The following is a 12234-nucleotide window of genomic DNA, read 5'->3' on the forward strand; positions in this document are numbered from 1 at the left end:
AAAATTACGATTTAACTCCCTACATACGGGCGCTTCTTCACTTCTTCAACTGCATGTCTCCTTCAATACTGAGTTTTGTATTTCTCATGCCATGTCACCCAAGTGCACCGCTATATGCGGTATTGGGTTTGGTCTAAACATTTAGAAAGTAACAATGATCACTCATATCCTAGTCAGATTACCTAGATCTAAATCACAATCAACAACAATTAGTTTAATTATCGTTGACTAAAATGAAGCAAATTAATGTCTTGAAAACAAAAACCAACTTGTCATGTGGAAGTGTGAAACCATCCTCATTAATATTCCTAAAAGACAAAAGATATATAATATATAAACCTGTGGGCATGCATAGACAGATTCGTTTGTTTTTCCAACGAATCTAGACTTATTTAAATACACTAGAATCTGCTTCTTTTTCTCAAAAACTTAATATAAAACCAATTCATCCTCATCAAACAAATCCCACATCTATCTTAAAACACAAAACAAAATGCCAGAATCAAGACTAGAAACATGTCTTTTTCGAGTAGGTTATGCGTTACCTACACGAAAAATCAAAGCTTTCATGGTGGAACCATTCAAAACTTACGCGAAACAACGAGGTATTGATTTCATCCCAATAGATGTTACCAAACCATTAACCGAACAAGGTCCATTTGATTGCATCATTCACAAGTCTTATGGCCAAGAATGGGACCAAAATCTTGAAACATTCTCCATGAACCATCCTAATGCCACCATCATTGACCGCCCATCCGCCATCCAACGCCTCCACAACCGTATCTCCATGCTCGAGCCGATTTCTCAACTTAATATTCCCAAACTTGGCATTCCAAACCAAGTCCTGGTTCAAGATTTTGAATGTTTAAAATCTGTCCAGACGGATAAAGAGTTGGTTTTTCCAGTGATCGCCAAGCCGCTGCTTGCTGATGGAGCCACTGGTGCGCATAAGATGTCACTAGTGGTTAACCATGAAGGGTTAACCAAACTACACCCACCCGTTTTGCTACAACAGTTTGTGAACCATGGTGGAGTCATCTTCAAGGTATATTAGATACAATATATATTTGCTAGGTTTATTGTTATAATTATAGATGGACAGAAAATATAAAGATTATGTAAATGTATCACCTCTTATTTACTAAATGCACCCTTACTAGCCCGCTATTAAATCCATCAATATCTATACTTTTACTAATGTTAGTGCGTTCTATGTACATATAGGGAATATATTTAGCCTTACCCTAAAAATAATTCCAAAATCGAATGATATCTTTTAACAACAAACCCTAACTATATATTATTTTCAGTAGCATATAGAATGGTTTTGTAACAATAAACCACAACTAATATATTTTCTCTGATACAGGTTTACGTAGCGGGCGACTATGTTAAATGTGTGAAACGGAGTTCGTTGCCAGATATTTCAAACGAGACCATGGAGAAGATTACTTTAGAATCCGGTGGGTTAATGTGCTTTTCTCAGATATCAAGCTCTGTAATCGACGGTGATGATAGTTGGAGTAGTTATAACAAATCCGATGAAAAGCCGAAGATGCCTTCGCAGGAGTTTCTGGTCGACGTAGCCAACGGCCTCAGACAGGCTCTTGGGTTGCATCTTTGTAATTTCGACATGATTAAGGATGATAAGACTGATGGGTATCTTGTGGTTGATATTAATTATTTCCCTGGTTACGAGAAATTACCGTTTTATGAATCTGTAATGACTGATTTCTTGTTGAATATCAAGAAATCACAAGAAGAAAAGAAGATGATGGAGAAGGAGGATATGGTTGTTGATGAGAAAACACAAGCTTAGAAAGATTGACCAAGTTTATGACAATAATTCAATGAATCTTTTGGTTTGTTCTTTGCGTTGGGTTAACTAGTTAGTCATTTCAAGGACGAGTTTCATGTGCATATTTTGTGTTGAGGATGCTTTTGATGCGGAGTCATCACTTTTTGTTGCATATTTTCACTTTTTGTATGTAAAAGGAGGTGATCCATTTCCATAAAATAAAATTAGTGTATTGTTTTTGTTTGAAAGATTTTGTCTCTGAGATTAGGTCACCAACTCCGAAACAAATTACATTAATTTTTTTTTGTCACGTAACAAATTTGAACCTTAATTTTGCCATTTAATTCTCTCTCACAAGGGGAGATGTTCACTAAAGAGTAAAGGGGCATGATCAGAGAACCCTAAAATTAAAACGTTTTTCAAAGCTAGAAATCATAAATTGATCACTTTTGTTCACATATCATTCAAACATGATTGTTTTAGTTGATCATCTAATTAAGGTCAATATGCCTACGGGAATCTTTGTAAAATAATATAAAGCAACCTTAAAGAAAAAGTATAAAGTAGAAGAGAAAAGGTTACAATAATGCCTACAAGTAAATAATTAAATAAAACCAGGATATGAACAAAGTCGTGGATGAGGCCTTTTTTTACATGGTTTCTCCAAAATTTGTTTGTGTTTTCTGTTTGAATAGTGTCTTTTCCAACTAAGGTAACACTTTAGTTTTATAATCATAATACAAAACCATCAAACCAAACCTCATCTAAAGAAAATTTTAATTTGCTTTAAGCAACTCTAATATCAATTTAATTGATTCACTAACAAGTTGCAAACTGATTTAAATTGTTGTCAGTACGACTTGTTATTACACTTTTCAGGGAGTTACGATTCTGTTCAGAGACCTAATATTGGGTTATGATCTAACCTTTGGACCAGTTTCCAAACCGGCCTAGTAGAGTGGGTTCTGATCCAACCCTTGAACTAGGGGTGTTCTTCGGGTTATTTATTCGGGTTCCGGTTTGTTCGGGTTGGGTTGTTTGGGTTTGAGCTCAAAACAAATTGACCCAAGAACCGACCCAAATAAGTTCGGCTTGTTCGGGTTTCGGGTTAATCCGGGTCGGGTTTCGGGTTAAAAATTAAATAAATTTATCCACCTTTAACAATATAAAAAAGAACATATTCTAAGCCGTTATAAAACCGTAATATTCAACCATATTCAATAATGAATTATAATATTTAGCAAAACCTGAAATTTATCATACAAGCATGTATTAGACGGGATGAAGTGTTGTAGCATTGGATCAATACTTGTGTAGATTGTAGAAACATGCCCAATACATATTGGTTTAAATACTATACTATTTAAGTTTTTGAATTGAAGATACATTCTCAACATGCTTTATGGTAATTAATATATTGGGATCCAATGGGATAGATCCAAATATTAATTGGAGTATTGAGAACAGCCGAACAAGAATACATATGGTCACTATGTTACTTTACAGCTAAACTACCCTATGAAAATTAGGATACATACATCGATGTATCATACTTCGGGTTATTCGGGTCAACCCGAATAAGGGTATTTCAACCCAAATACCGACCCGCATATTTTATCTCGGGTTCGGGTTAGGAGTTTAATCGGTTCGGGTGAATTCAAATCGGGTTATTCGGGTCACGGGCCGCTTAGGTTCGGGTTCCTTATTTGGGTACGGATAAAAAACACACCCCTACCTTGAACGAGTTCTAAACAGAGTTGTTTATGGTCCACCTCTAGAGCAAACTTCTACACTACACATGTAATTCATAAGTTATTGATCGAACTTCCAATATCTCTTAATACCTTCCAAAAGAGAGGTTGTGGGCTGCTTCTGACAAAAACCCTAACCGAATGCACCTTCAGAAACAAAAAAGGTGGCTCAAGCTCAAGTGTGCAAATTGCACTCAAAGTGACACCTTGCGTCTATAGCCACCTTGGCGCACACATGCGAGTTTGTACCTTGGGTCCCCACTAGTTTCTTTGTCTATGGAAATAATAGCTAAGGAGTGTTCCCCTTTGTAAACCACTTCATATATGATTTGCCCCTCCATCTCCTTTTGTGTGAGACAAGTTTCCACTCATTCCACTTTTTCCTTTCCAAGAATGGATATCTCATTTATTTTATTTCCCATTTTAGGAAAACGTATACGACAGATATTATCTACACAAATATTAAATTAAGCACCACCTATGAATTTTTATGCTAAGGAAAACAATTACGACGAATGTTATCAACACAAAAAAAAAGCAACAAATATCTACAAACAATGGTAGAACACATGTGATGAAGATCAAAGATGAAGTTTCAACATATCAAAAGAAGAATAACACAAACATAAGAACACTAAGAACAATATGCAAATTCAAGTAAGAACTGCAACATACATAAACATATGAAGAATGAGAATAATGGGACACTTCAGACGAATTTATGTTGAGAAAAGTAGCAAGTATGGTGAGAACTGAGAAGATGGATGGCTTATTCCTAGGCCCCAGCGACCAAAGGATCACCACACTCATGGTGTTAATTGGTTTTGCTGCTCTTTGATTCCTTCATCGAAGTTTATATAATTTGTTGTTTAGGAAAATCACCTTGTGAAGAGTATTGTTGGGGAATTATTGTAGAAAAACAGGTATCTTTGGAGATCTTAGAGTCGTGAAAAGCACTTTCAGATCAAAACTATATGTGGTTCCCAAATATTTTGACCGGATAAAACTCAGATTGAGAGCAAGAATTCGAGTATGATGAATTGAGAGAGGTTTTTTTCTAATGAAGCAAAATGTTAATTGTATGATCAAGTAACAATATTAGGTTAGGGGTCTTTGAACGGCCTTTGGCATTTATCATGTATTTAAAACTCAAATACATCAAATTACGCTTATGTTTATTGCATCAAAATTACTTACGGAATTTAATAATAATTAAATTACTTACACTCCTACCCGTTGGACCCTGTCAGGAGTTGCTGCCGCTTTGACCTTGCTACCAGGGGCCCTGCTCCCTTTGAGTCCCCATAGCTTAGGGGGCTTCGCCCATAAGTACCAATAGGATTATAAATCATAATAAGATCAAAAAAGTGTGCACCTCACACCTCGACTTATTTAGATTCAAATTATAATTAACTTTATTAACAAGTTAATCCTCAATTACACTAAAATCACTAACAAGTATTTGAATATTATTTTGGCGCGGCAAATCGTTTTAGTTGTAGTCGATAGAATATCATTAGCAAAGTGATGCTCGTGACCCTCTACTTTTGAAAATGCTGGAGTTGAACTGAAAAGGAGAAAATTGATTCGGGATAGTAAAAAATTTCACCTATATATTGGTTAATTAATCATTTTGACATAATTAGATTCACTTAAGACCAAATAGAAATAAGAATAAACATTGGTATGAGTTAAAAGATGTTTAGTACATAAGACAATTCTTATATCATGCACGTTGTACACTAGATTAAGTTATGTCTTTCTCTTCTTTTTCCTTTCTTTTCTCTCCTTGATGGATGTTCTCTTTTCTTTTTCTTTTTTTACTAAACTCACGAACACACCGTTATAACAACTCACTTTTCATATATGTGAACAGTTATCTCTATTAGAGTTGGAAATGAGTTAAAGCTTATCCGATGGATATGGGCGTCGGTTCATTGGACTTGTTTATTCGTTTTTGTTAGTATTTTATTATTTCTTTCAAGCAAAACATCTAACTTTGAAACAAAGGTTTAAGTGATTATGCTAAAAGAATATATAATAGTGTGTACTTTGTTTCGCGGATTATGACTTTTTATCTTCTTTTCTTTTGTATACTTATATAATTTTTCTAAGAACTTTTGGAATCACCCCAAATAAAATATTCGTTTTCTGAGACGAGATTGAAACTGTTCATACTGATTTTGACGTTTTAAGTCTGACTCACCCAAGAACAACGTCAAAGAAGAAACCCACAATTGTAGAACCCCCCTCCCCCCTCCCCCCTTCTTTTATCTTCCCTTTGAGCCAGACATTTCAAACTTGAGACATTTAAATCCCAAGCTTCAATCAACATCCCATGCCATTAGACCAGAATTATATAATTGATAAGAAAATCTCGAATTCATATTAATTATTATACTTCATCACTACTTTGGATTTAGAATATGTTGCTTTCTCACTACTTTATATTAGAAATTTAAAATATGATAGGTACACTACACTTATTTAAAATTCAAAGCAATCATATATTATTATTATTACTACTATTATTATTATTATTGTTATTATTATTATTATTATTAGCTAATTCATTTTTTTATATACAATAGCCGTGAACGGATGCCTATGCATTTAGTCCGGTAATAATACTTTTCTTTCTCCATTTTGGTAAGCTTTATGACAGGATAATCCGATAAGTTCACTGATTAAATAAGTTTTAATCACCCATTTTTCTCGCTTCTTGGTGATGCTATTATCGATCACTAGTTGTCAATAATCTCATATTTTTAGTGTGACCTCCACCATGGGCATCCCCCCTTTGACCTTATCAAGGTGTCACCTCGAACCCTGCTAAGGGCTCGATGCCCCCCCTTGAAACCTCCCCATGGTCAAGGGGTTTCGCCGGCTTAAACCCTTGCAATTTCATAGTGAATAAAATCATAATAGAGTTGTGTCATGTGTGTATATATCATACCTAGGGGGTGTTTGGGATTGCTTATTTTCACCAACTTATAACTTATAAACTTTTTGAAAAGTAATAAGGTGTTTGGGATTGCTTATATTGTAAGAGGAAAAGTTTCATAAGTTACACTTTTATAACTTATTAACTTAATGAAAAGTTAATGAGGCAAAATAAGAAATCCCAAACACCCCCTTATTACAAAGTGTATGTCATCAATCCTAACTTGAGTCAATATTTATTACAGTTTTTCAATAACTCTAAAGCAAGTCTATTATACTAAAATAGTACTAGTAACACTAATATTACTAGAAATAAAAACTATAATTATCATTTTATAACATGAATACATACAATGGGGGAGGGGGCGCTACCCTCTAAATAAAAAAATAATATTATTTATACCTGAAAATCCCTATCTCGCCTCATAAAATTTTGGTTAAGCCGCCCAATCTCCCCCTTTGAAAACAAATCCTAGGTTCGTCAATGAATATATAATTACTAGATACGAATAAAGTTTATGTCTAGTTATTTTAACCCTTTTTGTACTAAAAAAAGTGATTATAAAGTTCACACGGAGTCGGAGATGTCAATGTCTATTCCAAACGGAATACTCAATAAGAGAATCTCATTCCACCCGATCGCCCAATAAATCCTGGGTCCACCAATAAATATATAATCCCCCAATACGAATAAAGGTTACATCTAGTTAATTTAATCCTTTTTTATCAAAAAAAAGTGATCATAAAGCTCATTCAGTCATTCGGAAGATGCCAGTGTCTATTCCGAATGAAAACAATATAACAAGAGAATCTAATTCCAAAACCAAATTGGGTCATCATTGTCATGTATTTTTCTATATACATTCATTTTGTACTAATATGCTTTTGCAACATAATTATTCCCAAGCTGATGGACGAGAATACATGTTCAAACCAAATTGTCTTGATTAATAATAATGTTGATAGATACAACTAATGTTGACAAAGGAGCCAATCATCATTGTCTCCGACCAGTATCGGGTATCCTAGAGAAACACGGCTAGCTATGGGCCTTTATAGTTGACCAACTCAAACCGTAAGTTTTAAGACCGAGTATTCCAGGCCCATATTGTTTTGATGTTTGGTCGGTTGGTCCCCCATCACCCATGGGCCAAGGCTAGAATGAGTTCCTAAAAATTTAATATTTTTTAGAGAAAATTAGCATTTGCCTCCCTGGGTAATATCGTTTCTCGAGATGGATCGACCACTGATAAAGATTTTGCGCATTTTGTGTCATTGTATTTCTCGGGCGGGTTTTTTTGGTTCCTTCCGTTAGTTGACTGTCTGTTGACTTAGTGAAGTTACCATTATGCTCTTTTATAATAATAATATCAACAGTAACAACAAATCTTCATCATCATAATTATAATTTTACTCAGATCTTTACCATCATCATACTCACTTAAACTCAGATCTTCATCATCATCATTATACAACACCAAACCTAGATCTTCATCATCATCATCGTACAACACCAAACCCAGATCTTCATCATCATCATACCCACACCACCACCAACGTACCCCCTTCACCAAACCCAGAAACCCTAAGCCTATAAACCCCAAACCCTAAAACATAATTCCGACGGAGGTGACCGACGGAAAATCAAGAATACGTTGCCATAAACCCCAAACCCTAAAACATAATTCCGACGGAAGTGACCGCCGGAAAATCAAGATACGTTGCCAAAAACGCCAAACCCTAAAACATACTCCCGACGGAGGGTATTCACCTTTTCTTTGATTAAACAAGTTTGTAAAGTTGGGGCGTATTCACCTTTTCTTTGATTTGATCAGCTTCAATACACTGACCGAGGGTCTTTCCCTTTCTTTGTTATCTCGCACCTATAGTACGAGTATAACTTTTTGTTAGTCGGATATTCAATCCGGCTTAAGACCTCTAGTCTCTTTTTTATAATCTTTACCTCAATTATATTTTCTTCATGAACCTTTAGTTCAAAACATTCTTTCTTTACTTTAAACGTTTAGTTTAAAAGTATCTTTTCTTTCTTTCTTTTATAAGTTAAAATTCTTTCTTTTAACTTATTTACTTTTCTTTTCTTTTACAAGTTAAATCTTTAGTTTAACTTATTTTACTTTTCTTTAAAATCCTACGTTTCTTCTTCTTTAAGAAACGTATATTTTCTATTACTTATTATCTAAGAATAATAATAAACTTAAATAATAATAATTATAACAAAGAATCATATTGATATCATATTCACATTTCTTTCTTCTATATCCTTTGTTATGTTTTCTTTCGTTTATTTTTGAGGTATCGAGTGTATCCTCGACTTAGGGTTTTAAGCCTTTTTAATAAGTTATTATTATTTTATTTGGGCATTATGCCTACCTTGGTTGGCTTATAAAACCCTACACAAACGAGAAGCACTTCGACGCTTTTACTCTTCTAACCCTTCCGCGGTCAACCCTTTCCTTGACACGCAAAACAATACACACCAATCTTCCCCACACGTCAGCATGTTTATCGAGGCGGGTTGTCGGGACGTCTCTTGGCAGCACCTCCTTTGAGATAACGTCGTTGGAACGTCGGGATGTTGTTGGTTTAATGGTACGAAACACGAGGGAACGGGCACGGAAATCGAGAAGGCTTGGCATGATTATTGAGGTAGTGCAAAGGAGTATATTTTTGAGAGATAAAGAGCTGTGAAAACTTGGTGTGAGGCGTGAGAGGCCAAATGCCTCTATTTATAGGCCGATCAGGGGGGGCCCATCGCGTATGGTCACCCGTCGCGTATCGCGACGTAGGCACCACCAGTCACCCCTAGCTCTACCACGTGGCGCCACGTAGCGGACGCGGTGTCACGTGGTGATACGTGGCGGACTTTATGCCACGTGGTGACACGTGGCGGGTCATGTGCCACCTGTCCAGATGTGTCATCGTGATACGCGATGCCTTTGTCTCTAAGGCCGTCGAGTATCGCGATAGGCCATGAAATCAGAAATTTTTCATTTTAACCCTTTAATTTTATGACTTGTCATTTTTGATCCTTTTTACTTTGAACTTGGCAATTTTAATTCAAAACTTTTGTGATGTTACATCCTCCCCACCTTGGAATGAATCTAGTCCGCGAGATTCGCTCTTAGAACAAATTGAGGTATTTTTTCTTCATCTCGGATTCAAGTTCCCAAGTGTATTCGGGGTCTCTTCGTGAGTCTCAGTTTACTTTCATAATTTTTAAGGTTCGTCTTTTTAATTTCTTTGTTTTTAAATCTTAGATTTGTATTGGTCGTTCTACGAATTTTAGATTTTCATTTATTTCGACATCTCTTAGAGGCATACTAAGATTCGTCAACCATTTTCGCAGATTAGAGACATGGAATACATCGTGTATCCCGTTCATTTCCTAGGGTAGTCGCAAACGGTATGCAACAATCCCGATTCGCTCAAGTATTTCAAATGGTCCAACATATAGTGGACTTAGTTTTCCTTTCTTTCTGAAGCGAACAACGCCTTTCCATGGCGAAACTTTCAATAGAACCTTATCACCTACGTTGAATTCCAACGGCTTTCTACGGACATCGGCGTAACTCTTTTGGCGATCACGTGCCGTCTTAAGTCGTTCTCGGATTTGTAAGACTTAATTTGTCGGTGGTTTCTTGGACTATCTCGGGTCCAGACAATTGATTATCTCTAGTTTTATACCAGCACACAGGCGTTCTATATTTTCGGCCATATAATGCTTCAAACGGTGCGGCTTGAATACTTGTGTGATAGCTATTGTTATACGAAAATTCCATTAGGGGTAGATGGTCGTCCCAACTTCCATCTAAGTCTATCACACAAGCGCGGAGCATATCTTCCAACGTTTGAATCGTCCTTTCGCTTTGCCCATCAGTTTGTTGATGATAGGCGGTACTAAGGTTAAATTTTGTTCCTAACGCTTGTTGGAAGCTTTTCCAGAAATGAGACGTGAATCGGCTGTCTCGATCAGAAATAATAGATAACGGTACTCCATGCAAAGCAACGTTGTTGTTCACATAGATACGTGTTATTCTATCCATCGAGTATGACTCGTTTATGGGTATAAAGTGTGCGAATTTTGTTAGTCTATACACAATGACCCAAATAGCATTATGTTGACGAGTCGTTTTCGGGAGTTTTGTAATGAAGTCCATTTTTATTAATTCCTACTTCAAGACGGGGAGTTCGGGTTGTTGAAGCAATCCCGAGGGCTTTTGGTGTTCAGCCTTGACTTTCAAACACATCAAACATTTTGCAACACGAAAAGAGATGTCCATTTTCATTCCATTCCACCAGTAGTTCGGTTTGCAAATTTTGATACATTTTGTCACTACCGAGTGCATCATATACTTGGTCTTGTGAGCTTCACTCAAGATGTTTTCACGCAAGTCTCCAACGATTGGCAACCCAGATTCTATTTCTGAGTCTAAGTATGTCATCGTCACCCTTGACTAACGAGTCAATGCTGTCGTTACGTTTTTCATCGGAGATCTTGTTTTCATTGATAGCTTGGAGTTGGGCGGATTTGATTTGTTCGATAAGATCAACTTGGAGTTCTAGTCTTAACGCTCGGAATCTTCTTGGCTTTTCATGTTCTTTACGACTTAAGGCATCAGCCACAACGTTGGCTTTACCTTCGTGATAGACGATCTCACAGTCGTAGTCATTCAAAGTTTCCATCTAGTGTCTTTGGCATGTTGAGTTCTTTTTGTTCAAAGATATGTTTAAGACTTTTGTGATCGGTATATACGACAAATTTGACTCCATAGAGATAGTGCCTCCATATCTTTAGAGCAAAGATTATGGCGCCTAACTCTAGATCGTGAGTTGTGTAGTTCTTTTCGTGTATCTTGACTTGATGAGATGCGTAAGCGATTAATTTCTTGCGTTGCATTAGTATGCATCCCAAACCGGAATGAGACGCATCACTAAAAACAAAAAGTCCTCAGTACCTTCTGGCAAGGCCAGTATAGGTGCTTGGGTGAGTTTTTGTTTGAGTATATCGAACGCCTCTTGTTGTTTAGTTTCCCATTCATACTTGATGTTTTTACGAGTTAACGAGGTTAAGGGAACGGCTATACGAGAGAAGTTTTCAATGAACCTACGATAATAACCTGCCAAACCTAAGAAACTTCGGATCTCGGTTGGCAAATTTGGAATCTCCCACTTCGAGATAGCTTCAATCTTAGTGGGGTCCACTTGAATACCATTTACGTTTATGATGTGACCAAGGAATTGCACTTCGTGAAGCCAAAATTCGCATTTAGAGAACTTGGTGTACAACTTCTCGGTTCTAAGTAATTCAAGTAAGGTTCGAATGTGAGTTTCATGATCTACCTTAGACTTAAAATAAATAAGAATGTTGTCGATGAATTCGATAACAAATTTATCTAAGTAAGGCTTACATATTCGATTCATCATGTCCATAAACGCGGCTGGGGAATTAGTGAAACCAAACGACATGACCATGAACTCATAATATCCATACCTTGTTTGGAATGCGGTTTTCGAAATGTCTTCGGTTTGAACCTTGAGTTGGTGATAGCCAGAACGAAGATCCATTTTCGAGAAATAGCTGGCACCTTGGAGTTGGTCGAAAAGATCGTCGATTCGAGGGAGTGGATATCAATTCTTGATGGTTACTTTGTTTAGAGCTCAGTAGTCAATACACATATGCATTGATCCATCTTTCTTCTTAACAAATAGAATTGGCGC

At 36.4% G+C, this 12234-nt stretch overlaps 1 protein-coding gene across 1 annotated transcript; it reads left to right on the forward strand.

Moving 5' to 3' along the window:
- The first annotated feature begins 360 nt into the window (after positions 1–360).
- LOC143610164 (inositol-tetrakisphosphate 1-kinase 1-like) lies at positions 361–2027 on the forward strand. The gene is made up of 2 exons (XM_077084716.1): positions 361–1048; positions 1373–2027. Exons 1-2 carry the CDS (start codon positions 494–496, stop codon positions 1820–1822), a joined length of 1005 nt encoding a protein of 334 aa, XP_076940831.1. The 5' UTR covers positions 361–493; the 3' UTR covers positions 1823–2027.
- The last annotated feature ends 10207 nt before the right edge of the window (positions 2028–12234 follow it).

This window comes from Bidens hawaiensis, unplaced genomic scaffold (genome assembly GCF_021521415.1).
Source record: "Bidens hawaiensis isolate Kalapana, Puna unplaced genomic scaffold, B.hawaiensis_p1.1 tig00024830_1, whole genome shotgun sequence".
Classification (NCBI taxonomy): Eukaryota; Viridiplantae; Streptophyta; class Magnoliopsida; order Asterales; family Asteraceae; genus Bidens; species Bidens hawaiensis.

What these genes read in the sequence shown, in the direction of transcription:
- LOC143610164 (XM_077084716.1), top strand. Translation starts at nt 494, where the DNA reads ATGCCAGAATCAAGACTAGAAACATGTCTTTTTCGAGTAGGTTATGCG. An exon ending in ATGGTGGAGTCATCTTCAAG is followed by an intron (nt 1,049 to 1,372) that starts GTATATTAGATA and finishes TCTCTGATACAG; the next exon opens with GTTTACGTAGCGGGCGACTA.